This window comes from Cervus elaphus, chromosome X, assembly GCF_910594005.1.
Source record: "Cervus elaphus chromosome X, mCerEla1.1, whole genome shotgun sequence".
Taxonomy (NCBI): domain Eukaryota; kingdom Metazoa; phylum Chordata; class Mammalia; order Artiodactyla; family Cervidae; genus Cervus; species Cervus elaphus.
Genome location: NC_057848.1, coordinates 123,790,387 through 123,807,059, shown reverse-complemented (window position 1 = coordinate 123,807,059; position 16,673 = coordinate 123,790,387). Strand labels below are relative to the sequence as shown.

At 38.2% G+C, this 16,673-nt stretch overlaps 1 protein-coding gene across 7 annotated transcripts in view; it reads left to right on the top strand.

The window, feature by feature from the left end:
- Window positions 1–16,673, top strand: part of PHF8 (PHD finger protein 8) — a 103,571-nt gene that overhangs the window by 43,450 nt on the left and 43,448 nt on the right. For 6 of the 7 annotated variants that reach the window (XM_043896038.1, XM_043896036.1, XM_043896033.1 and 3 more), the window contains exons 7-13: window positions 553–739; window positions 3,103–3,265; window positions 10,028–10,115; window positions 10,468–10,574; window positions 11,782–11,873; window positions 14,222–14,311; window positions 16,175–16,477. In XM_043896038.1, the coding sequence (XP_043751973.1) occupies window positions 553–739; window positions 3,103–3,265; window positions 10,028–10,115; window positions 10,468–10,574; window positions 11,782–11,873; window positions 14,222–14,311; window positions 16,175–16,477 (1,030 nt within the window). The remainder of the gene's footprint in view (window positions 1–552; window positions 740–3,102; window positions 3,266–10,027; window positions 10,116–10,467; window positions 10,575–11,781; window positions 11,874–14,221; window positions 14,312–16,174; window positions 16,478–16,673) is intronic. The other variant, XM_043896039.1, reaches the window with a different exon arrangement.

The window sequence follows — 16,673 nt, the reverse complement described above, 5'->3', positions numbered from 1 at the left end:
TTTACAGTTTCTAGCATTGGATAGATTATTCAGTGGCTGTTTTAATTAATTTTTGTCTCTTTCAAGATCCAGGACAGCTTCCTTAGACCTTTTTTTTCTGGTATGTAGATTGTGGCATGGTCACTGTTTAACTCCCGAATAGCTCCACTGTCCCAGGTAAACACGTCTTTACCTGGAACTGAGCTCTGACAGGTTTCTCTACTTAATCTTCATAAAGAAGAAGACACTATGACATAGGGACAGTACAATACTGTTAAACACCATGTGCCAAGTGAGTGGGCCTGGGTGTGGAGATTCTGAGCATTCAGTGGAGGAAATGATCACCTTTGACTGGGGATGGCTGTGGAGCTGGAACTTGGAACTTCCAGAGCTGAGTGGAAAGAGAATGCTGACTTATCTTACAAAAATAAGTGTACTGTGTGCTCTTGGGAATTCTGTGGAGAGAACTTCTTTGTCTTCCCTGATTCTCACTAGGATGGGGGGCATTTTATACTGGCTTCAACTGTCAATTCCCAATCAGCTGACATCTGCTCTCCACCCCTTCCTTGATAGGCTTTCTAACCTTGTGGAGACACCCAAGATTGTTCGGAAGCTCTCATGGGTGGAGAACTTGTGGCCAGAGGAGTGTATCTTTGAGAGGCCCAATGTGCAGAAGTACTGCCTCATGAGCGTTCGGGATAGCTATACAGACTTTCACATTGACTTTGGTGGCACCTCGGTGTGGTACCATGTGCTCAAGGTAAGAATGGGTATGGTTTCTGAAGACAACCAGGCCTTGGGCCTCCCTGTTTGTTTCAAGTGGTTGCATAAAACAGGCTGCTAAGGCCTACCTGCATCCCAGATTCTATTTGGGTAACATTTACACATAACTACTCTTATCAGGGTTGGGTATTGAGTGGATATGCAGTATAAGTTGTCTCTGCTTCATAGTTTTGATGATTAACTTTTTAAAAAAATAACAGATTTCTAAGGTTTTCTCTGTTATCTTAATTGAACCAATCTGTACTCCTACCTCTAGGTTTGGAAATGTCCATATTTACTGCAGAAATTACTGGTAACATGAGACACTCCCCCTCCTCCCAGATTTATTGAATTATAATTTTTGTACTATGACATTCATCAATTTTAAGTTTATAGTTTGATGAGTTTTGACAATTGTATAAATAGTTGCATGACTGCCACCACTGAAGATAGAGCATGTATGAGGTGTTTGGTTTTTTTTTAAAGTTTTATTTATTTATTTTGGCTGCACTGCATCTTCATTGTTGCACATAGGCTTTCTCTAGTTGCAGCAAGTGGGGGCTACTCTCTAGTTGTGGTGCATGGGCTTCTCATTGCAGTAGCTTCTCTTGTTGCAGAACATGGGCTGTAGGGCACATGGGCTTCAGTAGTTGTGTCATACAGGCTCAGTAGTTGTGGCTTGCAGGCTCTAGAATGCAGTTCAGTAGTTGTGGCACATAGGCTTAGCTGCCCCAAGACATATGGAATCTTCCCGAATCAGGAATCAAACCTGTGTCCCCTGCATTGGTAGGTAGATTCTTAACCACTGGACCATCAGGGAAGTCTGAGATGGTTTTTTCTAAATGTCAGCCTTCCTATAGTTTCCCTTTACGTTGTTGTTACAGTTTTGTAATTAGCATATTGATTGTCAGTGACTAAAGGATTTTTGAGGTCTGGTAAACAAATTTCTTAAATAACTTATTGTTTTCTACCACTGTTCATGCTATTTAGTTTTTTTTATCAGAAATACCAAGAAAAGAGCAAAAACTTGGATATGGCTCTTGTCCAAATGATCACGAATCCTGAACTAGTTGTTTATCATGAAGAAATTGGAGTGTGTAAATGAAAGTGCTATTATGCAAATGTTATAACTGTTTATTTTTTTACTTTTTATTTTGGAGTATAGCCCATTAACAATGTTGTGATAGTTTCAGGTGGACAGCAAATGGACTCAGCCATACATAAACATGTATCCATTCTCCCCCAAACTCCCCTCTGATTGAGGCTGCCATATAACATTGAGCAGAATTCCCTGTGCTATACACTAGGACCTTGTTGGTTATCCATTTTAAATATAGCTGGAGATCCCAAACTCCCTATCTCTTCCCCCATTAGCATTTTAATTTTTAAATAGTTTTTTACAGAAAAATTGCTAATGGGAAGATTTCCTGTGTGCCCTTCACTCAAATTCCTATGTTACTATTTTATTATATTCTCTTTCTCTGAAGCAAACATAATAAAATAATCTTACATATATATTTTTTCTGAAACACTCAAAAGTATTTGCAGACATGATGTCCCTTTATCTTGTAATAATTCAGTGTGTATTTCTTAAAAACAAGGGTATTCTCTTATATCATCACAATATAGTTATCAAAATCAAAATTAATATTGATATAGTACTATTATCTAATCTACAGATCTGATTCAAATTTCTCCAGTTGTACAGTAGATATTTTCTAGTGTTGCTTTTCTACATTGAAATGTATTGTCATGAAATATTGGTTAAACTAATCAAGCTATGGGTTGGGAAGATTTTTGTGCTAGTGGGTTTTTCTTTCTTTTCTGCCAAACTACCTATGTGGTGATTATCCAGGCAAAGCATAATTAAGAAATAAAATGTTCTTCCAACAGATAATCACCCAACATATAATCTTCCAGAAGTCCTTGGGTGATTACTGAACTTTTAAACTTTTATTAGCTGTGATTGCAGGTGTGAGAAGAAACACTCTCTGCAAATGGCATTTAAAGGCAAATTCAATTTTCTTCTCATTAGTAATGTGGCCTTAAATTCTCCTGGGGCTGATAGTATTGATCTGCTCATCTGTAGAGGACATTTTTCATTTGGTATTCCTGGAGCCTTTGGTGTACATTTGTCTTAAGTTGACAATTTTGTTTGAAATGCCCTTTCCAGATTGTTCTTATTAGTCTTATAGAAGCTTAAAAGTACAAAGTGAAAAGGAACTTTTGAAGTTTTCCATATTTGTATATAAATGATCCTTGAACAGAAAGAATTCTAGCATACTACATGGTCCTGGAACATGAGAGAATATTCTTTTGGAGACTCCCTTGATAGCTTTGGCCCTTCCATCTTTGTTTCAGGGTGAGAAGATCTTCTACCTGATCCGTCCAACAAATGCCAACCTGACTCTCTTTGAGTGCTGGAGCAGCTCCTCTAACCAGAATGAGATGTTCTTTGGGGACCAGGTGGACAAGTGCTACAAGTGTTCTGTGAAGCAAGGACAGACACTTTTCATTCCTACAGGTCTCCCCTGGGCCCCTCTGGGAGGGTTTGAGGAATATGGGAAGAAGAAGGGAGCTTGTGGCACCAGAACCAACCCCTTCCCATAATGTTTTGACCTGAATGTGAGATACCCCTCTCATATCAGTTATAGGCTCAGAATTGCACATCAGAAAAATTCAAGTGGTGACCAAAGTGGTGACCAGTGTGCTTGTTTGGGGAGGTCCAGGAGGAAATTGATAGGCTTCTATGCACTGAACTGATGTCAGCTTGGTGGACAGAAAACAGGACTCAGCCCCGTGATTCTAGAGATAGTGACTGGAGAGACTGGCATTGTAAGCTATAAGTCAGAATGACCTGGGTGGGGATAGTTTTTTTTTTTTTCCTGAAACAATAAATGCTTAGGCTTTACCCCTAGAATTATGAATTCATAGGTCTGAAGTGGGGTCTGAGTGTGACTATTTTGGGGGAAAAAACCTAGCTGTCTCCATTTGGGGAAAGTTGACATCTTTAGTATGTTGCATCTTCCATGAACACAGTGTGTCTCTCTATTTAGATTTTTCTTGACTATCTAAATTCTTAATTCCTTGGTTTCAGAATTAGTGTTAAATTTTCTCCAAATGTTCAGTATAATTCTCTACTGCAGCCATATGGACCTAGAGCTTTCCTTTTGGGAAAGATTTTAATTAGCATTCAATTTCCTGAAACTTTATTAGGCTATTCAAATTATTTTATACTGGGTGAGTTGTAATAGTTTGTGCTTTTGGAGCAATTGGCCCATCTTATCTAAGTTGTCAAATTTATATGTGAAGAGTTGTTCATAGTATTTCTTATTATTCTTTTGATATCTTCTAAGTCTCTAGTGTACCCTCTTTTCATTCTTGATGTTAGTAATCTGTGAATTTCAATTTTGTTGAACGTTTAAAAGAATCATCTGTTGTTTCATTGTGATTTTCAATGTAGTCTGTTTTCAATTTCGTTGATTTCTGCTTTTATCTTTTTTCCTTTCTGCTTACTTTGGGTTTATTTTGCTCTCCTTTTTTTCAGTCTTGAGATGATAGCTTAGATTATTGACTTAAGATTTTTTTCCCTTTTAATGTATTTAGTGCTATAAATTTCCCCCTCAGCATGGATTTAGCTATGTCACATATTTTGATATGTTGTAGTTTTCATTTTGTTAAATGTGCTTTTTTAAAAGAAATTTATTTATTTATTTGGCTGTGCTGGGTCTTAGTTGTGCCATGTGGGAATCTAGTTCCCTGACTGGGGATCAACCCAGGCCCCAAGCAGTGGGAGCACAGAGTCTTAGCCACTGGACCACCTGGAAAGTCCCCTAAATGTGCCTTTTAAAAAGCTGAGATATAATGCACATACCATTAAAATTACCATATTGTTAAAGGGTACAATTCAGGTTTTCATTAAGTTGTACAAACATCAGCACTAATACCAGAAAGTTTTCACTGCTTTAAAAAAGAAACCTTGTACCTATTAGCAGTCACTCCCCATTCCTTCTTGCCAGCCCCTATCAGCCACTTTTGTACTTTTCTTTGTGTATGAATTTTCCATTTCTGAATAGTTAATGTAAATGGAATCATGCAGTATGTGGCCTTTTATGTCTGGATTCTGTCATCCAGCATAATATTTTCAAGGTTCATCCATGTTATAGCATTTATCAATACTTCATTCTTTAAATGGCTGATAAGTACTCCATTTGTAAGGATACACCACATTTTGTTTATCCTTTCATCATTTTGTAGACATCTGGGTTTTTTTCGCCTTTTGCCTATTATGAATAGTGCTGTTATGAACATTCATGTACAAGTTATTGTGCTAACAGTTATTATATTTTCAGTTCTCTTGGGTGTATCTATTTAGGAAAGGGATTGCTGAGTCATATGGTAACTCTGTGTTTAACTTCTTAAGGAATTGCCAAACTATTTTCTAAAGCAGCTGCATTTTACATTTCCACCAGTGATTTGTGAGAGTCTCAGTTTTTCCACATCCTTCCCAACACTTGTTGTTGCCTATCTTTATGATTATAACCATTCTGGTGGTGTGAAGTAGTAGCTCACTGAGATTTTTATTTTGTGTTTCTTTAATGGCTATTGATTTTAAACATTTTTCCATGTGCTTATTGGATGTTTATATATCTTTTTTAAAGGAAATATCTAATCAAAATTTTTGCCCATTCTTTAATTGGGTAATTTATCTTTCTGTTGTTGAGTTGTAAGAATTCTTTATGTATTTTTTGGGGAAAAAAAGAATTCTTAATGTATTTTGGATTAGACTTTTATTGGATGTATGATTTGCAAATACTTTCGCTTATTCTTGGAATTGTCTTTTCACTTTCTTGCTGTTGGTCTGTGAAGCACAAAAATCCAGTTTATCTATTTTCTTCTCTGCTTGTGCTTTTGGTATTATATCTAAGATACCATTGCCTAATTCAGAGTCATGAAGAGTAACACCTGTGTTTTCTTCTTAGTTCTACGTTTATGTGCTTCATCCATTTCAATTTAATTTTTGTGTATGGTATGAGATATGGGTTCAATTTCATTCCTTTGCATGCAGATGTCCAGATGTCCTGGAACCATTTGAAAAGACCATTCTTTCCCCATTGAATTGTCTTGACACCTTTGTCAAAAATCAATTAACTATAGACAATTGATAGACATATGTTAGACATATAGACATATGTTGGTTTACTTCTGAACTTTGAATTCTATTCCATTGATCTGTATGTCTATCTTTATGACAGTATCACACTGTCTCAGTTACTGTACATTTGTAGTAAGTTTTGAAATTGGAAAGTATCAGCCCTCCAACTTTGTTTTTCACCTTTAATTTCCGTATACATTTTTTAGCTTCAGATTTTGTATAGTTTTTTTTAGTGTTGGCTCTAGTTTTATATGTGTGAATATATTTGTGTATACATGTATACACATGCATATGTACATGTATAGATAAATATGTACATGTGTTTACATGTGTAAATATGTTTATATCTATATATGTATATACATACATACATATATGAATCTTACCACAGTCTACTGGTATTGACATTTTAATTGACATTTTACCATTTTGAGGAAAAGGTTCAAACCTTACCTCTTTTCACATCTCTTTACCCTTTAAATGTATTTGCCTTAAATATTTCCTCTGCATACATTAGATCCATATCACATCATGCTTTAATTTTTGTTTCAACTGTCAAACATAATTTCAATACCCATATAGCAGGAAAGTCTGTTGTTTTTACCTGTATTTTTACTCTTCCATTGTTCTTCCTTCCTGGTGTTCCAGGATTCCTTCTCTTAGAAGTTTCTTAGAGTTTCAGGGTAGGTCTGCTGGCAATAGATTCTCTTAGTTTTCTTTCATCTGTAAATGTCTTGATTTCCCTTTCACTCCTAAAAGATTTTTGCTGGATATAGGATTTTGGGTTGATAGTTATTTTCTTTCAGTACTTTAATGTTGTGCTGCTTCCTTCTAGCTTCTGTATGAAAAGATTTTGACTATACTTCAAATTATTTTTTCTCCAGTATGTGTTATTTCTTGCTACTTTCAATATTTTTTATTTATTTAGTTTCTCAGCAATTTGACAATAATGTGTGGATTTCTTTGGGTTTATACTATTATGTGTTCACTGAGCTTCTTGAATGTGTAGGTTTATGTCTTTTGCCATATTAGTGAAGTTTTTAGTTATTATTTCTTCAAATATTTTTTCAGCCCCACACTCTTTAACTTTTCTTCTGGGTCTTTGATGCTATGAATATAACACATTTTGCTGTAGTCTCACAGGTTCCTGAGACTTTTTTTCTGTCCCATTGCATGGTTCTTTATTTTTTGGTCTTTTAAAGAATTTTTACTGACATATAGTTGATTTACAGTGTTTCAGGTGTACAGCAACATGATTAAATTTTATGTGTATATATCTTTTTTAGATTATTTTCCTTTATAGGTTATTATAAGATATTGAATATAGTTCCCTGTGCTATACATATACAGTAGGTTCCTTGTTGGGTTCCTGAGTTTATTTTTCACTCAGTCTGTTTCCTTTCTCTTTTTTATGTTGGGTGCTGTTGCCCTGTTTTAAAATTCTCTGATTCTTTTCTTCATTGTTTCCATTCTTCTGTTGAATCCATTGTTTCATTATATATTTCAGATGAAGTATTTTTTTAGTTCTATAATTTCCATTTGTTTATTTATGGCTTCTCTCTCTACTTCTTTTGCTTGTTTCCAGCATGTTTGTAATTGTTCATTGAAGCATTTTTATGATGACTCCTTTAAAATTCATGTCATATAATTCTAACATCTTTGTCTAACATTATATTGTATAATTCTGGACTTTTCTGTTACTCAGATCTATTTGTTTATTCTTATCTTGATTTGATTACATTGGTTTTATAGAATGTTTAAGGCAAGTCACACCCCCCACCCCCATACCCATCTGCTTTCCTCTTTATAGTTTTCTATTCCCAGGCATTTATTTACCCATCTTTAAATTCTTTGCTGAGTTTCACATGGTTGGTTTTTTTTTTTTACACTGGACAGTTGGCAACTGGTAAATTGAATTTGTCTACCAGAGATTTGAGTTGGATTCATTTGCTTCTTGGTACATATTCCCACAACTGGGGGCAATCTGCTTAGTTCTACAAGCATTTCATGTTTACTCTCTGCCCCAACATTGTGCTAGGTGCTAGAGATTAAAGATATGTATAGGCCATTTCAGTATAATGTTCTAATAGACACAATAGAGGTAGTCACCAGAAGTTTGGGGAGCACAGAGAAGAACACTTAGTCTGGCCAGAAGTTTGTGACAATCTTCTCAGAAGAGTGACACCTGAAGGGTAAGTAGGTACTGATAAAGGAAATAAAGGCATAAAAGACCTCTCAGATTAGGGAAAGGCATAAGCAAAGCAAACATGTGTGAAGCAGTTTATGAATACTAGAGCCTAAAGACCAAAGGCTAGGAGCAGATGAAGCTGAAAAGATTTGCAGGCTGAACTTACTTCAGAGGCAACTGGGGACTATTAAAGATTTATTTGTTTAATTTCTAATGAAATATTTCAGATGAAGCAGAAGATATAAAGAATAATATAGTGAACATTTATGTGTTTATAAATTAACTAAAAATATAACATATTGCAAACATATTTGAAGCCTTCTATATATCTCTCCTCAATTTCCCATTCTGCCCTCTCAGAGCTAGCCCTTGTCCTAAAGTTGATGATATCATTCTCCTGCATTTTTATCCCTTTATTACATAGGTATGCCTTACTAAGCAACTAAGCAGTGTATAGTATTGTTTTACATGATTTTTTGGGGGGGAGGGGGTGTGGTCTTAACCTCCAGTCACTAGGGAAGTCTCTGTTTTACATGTTTTTGTTATATAAATAGAATCATATTACATGTATTTTCTCAACATTTTTCTCTGAATATTATAATTGTGAGATCCTATTGATATGTGTAGCTATCGCTCATTCATTTTACTTGCTTTCTATTATTCCACTCTACAGCAATTTATCTATTCTCCTGTGGATGTACATTTCATTGAAGAGTTTCAAGCAAGAGATGATATGGGCAGATTTGTATTTTGGATATATCACTTAGGATTGGGATTTGGAAGATAGACTTCAGAGATCAAGATTGTTGTGGATCAGTGGTTTACAAACATTTCAGACTCTAGATCTCTTTATACCCTTAAATATTATTGAGGATCCCAAAGAACTTTTATTTATGTGGTTTATATGTATTCATATTTACTAAATTATAAATTAAAACTGATAATTCCAAAATATTTATTAGTTCAGTGAGAAAAAACAAGAATAAACCCATTATATGTTAGCATAAGTAACAATTTTTATGAAAAATAACTATTTTCAAACTAAAAATTTAGTTAAAAGGTTGACCTTTACATTTCTTCAAATATTTTTAGTGTTTGGGTTAATAGAAAACTTAAGGCCCTCAAATCTGCCTCTGCATGTTATGATATCATGTCCTATAGCCTTTGAAAAACTCCACTGTATACCTATGAGAGAATGAGAGTTAAAAAAGACAAATAACATCTTAGTATTATTATGAACATAGTTTTGACCTTGCATATGCTCTGAAAGAGGCTCTAGGAGCCCCAGGATTCCCTGTATTACCCCTTAAAGAACCACTGGTATTAGAGGAGACAGTTTGGAGGCTGTTATAAGTAGCATAAGTAAGAAATGATGAGGGATCTGAACCAAACCATTAGTAGGATGGATGGATGAAGAAGAGGAGATGAATATGAGAGAGATTTAAGAAGGAAAATCAGGAGGTCCTAGAAGGCAGTATAAGGTCAAGGGCAAGGAAAATAATTTAGTTTCAGCTAGGTACATTCTTCACAATCAACCTGTGAAGTGGATATTTAGCTAGAAAATGGCAGGATTTGAACCCAGGTCTAACACAAAAGCTTTTTGTTTTACTTAGGGCAGAGTTCGAAGAGGTAGTCATAGCAAGGAGATGATGCCTTTCTTAGTGATAAGAGAGAGGATAGGTGAGGCACCAAAGAGATTTTGAAGTATAGAGAGGAGGATGTAGAAGGAGTTTATTAACCCTATAGGTTGGTCCAGTACAGGGTTATAATGATGGCAGACTTGGCCAGGATGGGTGTTGGGAATGTGAAAGAACCTAGAATATTCTGAGTTACTGCCAGACTGGATGCTCTAAGGTATTGTGTTTGAGCTGAGTGGGCAGTGTAGATGTCCAAAGGAAGAAAGGCCCTTTGCCAGCTATGATTTTTGCCTTGTTACACTGCAGGATGGATTCATGCTGTGCTGACCCCCGTGGACTGCCTCGCCTTTGGAGGGAACTTCTTACACAGCCTTAATATTGAAATGCAGCTCAAGTGAGTCCTGAAGCTCTGGTGATCCCAAGTTGGCCATTTCCATCTGCTAGAGTCCTTGAGTTCTCCCCTATAGTGAGGAGTACAGCATAGAAGGAGGCGAGATGATCATAAAGGAATGGATACTGGTTCCTGTTGATGTTCAGTGGAGGATGAATACCTCTTCCTCACTTAGCAGTTATGTGACTATCAAGTCACATAATCTTTGAGCGCAAATTCCACAAAATAAAGCCTTAAAGGATAGTTGTGAGGATTAGAGATAATGGATACAAAGCATCCAGAACAATACCTGATACATAGTAGATGCCCAGTAAACAGTAAACATCATTGTTATTGTTGTAACTACTTCCTCCAGAGCCTACGAGATTGAGAAGCGGTTGAGCACAGCAGACCTCTTCAAGTTCCCCAATTTTGAGACCATCTGTTGGTATGTGGGAAAGCACATTCTGGACATCTTTCGAGGTATGGAGCCCTTTGCCAACTGCCCTTTTTGCCCTGTTCTCATAACCAACACCTCAATCAAGATACAGTACTTTTCCATCACCACAAAAATCTCTGTAATGCTACCCCTTTATAATCTCACCCACTCTTTCCCCTTGAACTATCCATAACTTTAGGAAACCACTGATCTGTTTTTCATCTCTCTAATTTTGTCATTTCAAGAATGTTATAAAAATGGAACTAAATGTTGTGATCTTTTGAAATTGGCTTTTTTTTTTTTTACTAAGTATAATGTAGGGTAAGGCATGGATTTTAAACATCTTATTTAGTAAAAGGAGCTGAGAAAATTGGATCACAGTAAAATTATTCCTATTCTTAAAATAAGAAACTCAATCTGAATAGTGTCAGAGTTCTCTGGATATCCCTCTCCTGGGGACAAGGCCCAGTCCTACACTGACTTCATTGGTTTGGTCTTGGGTATCAGCCCAAGTAGAAGCCAGCCTACTGGGTTTCTTCTTTCCTGGTTTGCTCTGAAATAGAGTGGCTCCCTTACTCAGACCTGAGATTTCCCAAGTGACTTGGCCAGAAAGAGTTACAAAGAACCTCAGAGGCCAATGAGTATAGTCTCTTATGCAATACTTCAAGCCCTTATTCTGCCACCTAGATAGACTGTCATGTAAGTGTTCATTCAGGGGCTAGATGACTAACTGCTTATTATCTGTTCTGAACAGCTTAGTTCAGTAGAAAACTCGTTATTGAGCCTAAATTTGGATGTTTGTTATAATCTTCTCCTGGAGTAACTCAGAACAAGGCATTAATGGCTCTTCAGATCTGTGTAGGTGGCAATCATGGTCCTCTTGAGTGTTCATATTTTGAAACCCAAGAAGCAGAGTAGTGTAGAAGGAAGACAGGTGTCAGATTCTGACAGACGTGGTTTCAGTCTTGGCTTTGTCCCTTACCAGGTGTGGCCTTTGTATTCTTTGCCTCTCTGGGCCTTATTTTCTGAACTATAAAATGAAGATGATATCTGGCTTACAGGGTTGGGTTTAGGATTCAGTAAGATAGTAGATGTCAAGGTACTCAAAAAATGAACACCATTATAAGAACTGAGATCTGGAGTTGTGCTCAGAACCTTGAACATTTTCTCTGGTTGCCTGAAAAAAGTAAAAAGTCCTTCACCTCCCTGCATGGTTTCTTTGACACTCTACCTTCCTCTTTCCCCCTGTAGGTTTGCGAGAAAACCGGAGACACCCTGCCTCCTACCTGGTCCATGGTGGTAAAGCCCTGAACTTGGCCTTTAGAGCCTGGACAAAGAAAGAAGTAAATATACTTATTTCTCTATCTACTTTAGAGGTCTACTGTCAGTAGGGACTGGCTTTGGGAAGATCTTCTGGGGAGGTAGAAGATACCAGGGAGGTTTGTGGGCTCCTGGCATTAGAGTGGAGGACAGAAGAGTATTAAGAAAGAAAAACTTCACCTATAATTTTAACACTCACAGAGGGAATTAACATGTGGATATATTTTGTTTTTTTGTAATATGCATTTTTAAAGCATGATTGCTATCACCCTGTACATATAATTTTGTATCTGAATTGATTGGTTTATCTTAATTTTTCTGTGTCACCAAGTTCTCCAGAAACATTGATAGTTACGTGATATTCTTTTGTCGGGATGCAACATCCTTACCTAACCACTTGTTTATTGTTGCTTCCTTTTTATTTATTTATTTGGGGGATAGTTCTAAAAAATCATGCAGTAAATATCTATTTGCATTAGTCTTTGTCCTTCATCTCTTGATTGTTTCTTCAGGATAGATTCCTAGAAGAGCAGTTGTTAAATCAAAGTATATGAAAAATGTAAGACTCTTGATGCATGCTGCCAAAATGGCTTTTTAGGAATATACCAATATCCATCTATCCAATTGAATACTAAACAACTATAAAAGAAATTAAGGAAGCTGTCTATGTACTGATTTGGGAAGACCTCTAGAATTTATCATGTAAAGGTGTCTAACTGTGTGTATAGTGTGCTGGCTGCCTTATGTGTAAAGGGGGGGAGGGGACAAGAACTATATTTGTATGTGCTTGTATTTGCCTGAAAACACAATCTGGAGGGATTCAGAAGAAAGTAATAAAAGTGATTACCTGTTGGGGTGGGCTAGAGGGGTTGATGGCAGAGACAAAGTCTTTTCAATATATATCTTTTTCTATTGTTTGAGCTATGTGAATGGATTACCTACTCAAAATGTTGGATTTATTTAAAAAAAAAAACAATTTTAAGAAATGCAAAAAAGGAAATATCAATATATTCTTTTATACTTTTGATATTCTTGTAGATTCCTTCCCCTGCATACAGTAGTATAAGGAGACTTTTCAGCCACTGAAGGCTTAATTTGCTCAATTTCCCCTTTTCCTGTTGACAACCTTCCCCTCAAATACTCTTGGACTTCATGTTTTGGGCCTTCTCTTGCTCCATGGACTCACCTGCACCTGGACTTTAGCCTTCGATTCTGTTTTGCCACATCCCTCAGATGTGGCTGCCTTGGGTTTCATTTCTGACTGTGCATCCCACCAGACCCTTCTATGAAGTGAACTTCTGATTGACTCTGTCTCAGGAACACCTTTAAGGGAGGGAGGTGGGTAGGTCCTAAGCACTCATGTCCTGGGCCAGGATGGCCTCAAGGACCAAAGAATGGCCCCAGACAGTGTGACCAGAGGGAGCTGGAAGAGAGGAGGACATAGAACTGAAGAGCCCACACTCATGGAAGAAAACTTTTGTGAAGTGCAAATGACTTCCATGAGAAACACTTGCTCCTTCACCTTTCCAGAGCCCCTGGGCTGGGAGGAGGGAGCTGTCAGGGTTATCCAGGTGGGTCACATGGGTTCTCAGTCCGCATTGCTGCCCAGCCACCAAAATAAATTCCAGATGATTAAAAGAGTTAAACCATGGGAAGCAAGGAAGAAATGCTGAGGAATTTTTATCAGTACTCTCTGGATACAGAATTCACGTCAAAACTGGTAGAAGAAATCACAGAGGAAAAACTTGAGAGGTCTGTCTGCATAAAGATGTAAATAAAATCATTAATGAATTGAAAAAGAGATAACCAACAGGTCCCTCCCTGGGTTGCTGTTGGGCTAGCTGTGGGCCTGTAGCTGCTCAGCACTGAGTTCTGTGCTCACAAGTGAAGAGGCTGGGTTCTTCCTGAGGTTCTTGACTTTCTGAGGGGTATGGTTCAAGCCCACAACTAAGTTCCTCACATCTCTTGACACTGTCCTTTATGTTTTGTAAATATTTCCTCCCAGTCAGTGGTTTGCCTTAACAGTGTTTTTTTAATAAGTCTAATTTATCAGTTTTTCTTTTATGATTCATAACTTTTTATGTCCTAAGAAATCTTTGCCTGACCTAAGGTCACAAAGATTTTCTCCTCTCTTTCCTTCTAAAAGGTTTATAGTTTTAGTTACGGCATTTAATTCTATAATCCATTTTGAGTCTGTGTATATCTGATGCAAAATATAGAATGAAGGTCTTTTCTTGCATGTGGATATCTGATCAATCTAAGTACCATTTGTTAAAGAGACTACCCTTTCTCCATTGAATTGCCTTGGTAACTGTTGAAAATCAGTTGTTTCTTATGTGTGGATCTATTTCTCATGCCTTTTGTTTGACAGGCTCTGCCAGACCACGAGGATGAAATCCCAGAGACAGTGCGGACTGTTCAGCTCATTAAAGATCTGGCTAGGGAGATCCGCCTGGTGGAAGTAAGGAGCATGGGAACAGGGGAGGCGTTTGGAAAGGGCTTAAGACTCAAGTGGCAGGTCAGGCTTTTGCAGCTGGCGTGGGAGCTCAGGGGAAGGATTGAGAAGACCCCACCAAGGACCCTATTCATTCATTCAAATAATTATCATGTGCCTCAAGTATGCCACATGTTGGGCTAGGTGCTTAGGACACATAAATAACTACAGTGCCTGCCCACGAAGAACTCACAATCTAGTAGAGTACCCTGGGCAAAGTTAACCTGCCTGAGCCTCAGTTTCCTCATCTCTAAAGTGGCTATAGCTAGTAACTACTGAGGGATTGTTAAGAGGGTTGAATAAGGTAATATAGGTTGAGCACAAAGTATAAGACTGGGCAGATAGTGGGTGCTCAGTAAATTCTGATGGTGGGCCATGTGGTTGTGGGTGGTGGAGGTCATAGTAGTAGTTGTTGTTATTAATATTTTGACTCAGTCTCTGCATTCTACAAAATGACAGTTCTCCCGGGTTGAAGATGATTACAAAGCCATGTTTCAACAGGTGGCATATACCACGAGGCAGTGAGGTGTAGTGGTAAGAGACTCAGAGAAACTTGGGTTCTGGTTCCTGCTCTGTCACTTGCTAGCCGTTCAGGGCCTCAGTATCCTTATCTGTAAAGTGGGGATAATACCACCTTTTCAGAGTTTTGTTATAATTAAGAGCTAATGTATGTAGAGCCCCTCGCACAGTGCCTGGCAGAGTAAGTACTCAATAAATGTGAGCCATTGTTGTTACTAGACTTTGCAGTGAAGAGAGAACTCAGTGTGGGCTGGTGAAGTAGCAGAGGCACCAGAGGAGAATTGGACTTGAAGTTTCAACTTTCCTTTAGCTCAGAAGCTGTAAGGTTCCATTTAGCACCCAGAATATAGACACTAAACATGCTAAAGGGTGGTCAGAGTGCACTACTGGGAAGTTGGACTTCTAGCCTCACCTCTTGCAGCATGTTTCACTGCCTGCACCATTACACCATGGCTTACATTGCCCACCTCCTACCTCATTTTCTTCCACTTCCATCTGTCAGAATCCATCAGGGTTTAGTTAAAATGCCTGTCTTTTCTCTGGCTATATAAGTTTTGTATACACAGAACTTTGGGCTGGTTGGAAGAGGACTTAGAGGTGGATCATATTTTTTTCACTGAATTTCAAATGTTTTGAAGAAGTGAAATCCTTTTTTTCAAATGAAATCTTATGTGGAAGCTCAATATATGCAACCAATTGAAGCATAACTACTATGAATAAGTAGCAGTTACGAAGGTGGGAGGCTTAGAACCCCACTTGCTTCTCTTATTTGCCTTCCACCTACCTCCAATCCCCAGGGCTCTTCCCAAGAAGTTCAAAGAAGCCACAGAACATCTTTGAAAACCATCTTTTCCAGTCTGCTCCTTTAAATTTACAGCTGAGCAAACAGATCCCCAGAGTGATCAGAGAACTTACCCTTGGTCACAGAGCTAATGAGTAGCAGATTTAGAACTAGAAGCACTCTTCTCTTAAATCCTGTAGTCCTTAGAGTTGGAACCACACATTTTAGTACTCAATTATTTTCTGTCTCATGTCAGCTGCTCTTGGAGTCTTTTCTCTCCAATTTTGATAGTAGTGCTGGGCTTTTTCTCTGCTCGTCTTCTTACTCGTCAATGGCTGGGTAAAGAAATGCCACCCGGTAAATTCTTGATGACTTATTGTGCAAAAACTAGGGTGTGCATAAGTACCTATGTGGAGCATCTTTAAGCCCCTTCATGGCAGTACCACCAGTGCCATGAACAGACCTCTGCTCTTAGTATAGAGAGAACCCTTGAGTAAGCTCTAACCCCTCATGTCCTAACACTCTTGTAGGATATCTTCCAACAGAACGTTGGGAAGACGAGCAATATCTTTGGGCTGCAGAGGATCTTCCCAGCCGGCTCCATTCCCTTAACCAGGCCAGCCCATTCCACTTCAGTATCCATGTCCAGGCTGTCACTGCCCTCCAAAAGTGGTTCAAAGAAGAAAGGCCTGAAGCCCAAGGAATTCTTCAAGAAGGCAGAGCGAAAGGGCAAGGAGAGCTCAGCCTTGGGGCCTGCTGGCCAATTGAGCTATAATCTCATGGATACATACAATCATCAGGCACTGAAGACAGGCTCTTCCCAGAAAGCAAAGGTGGGTGCTGGCCAATGGGTTCAGCCCAACCCTTTTGGGTCCCTTGGAAGAGCAGAGTATCAAAAGGAAAGGCTCTCCTGTCCTCCCACCTCCCTTAGGGCCCCTGGTGTTTGGCTACCAGTCCCACTCACTTAACAGGCATTTATTGAGACCTTGTCTATGCTGGGCACTGTGATAGCTGCTGCAGACAACCCTC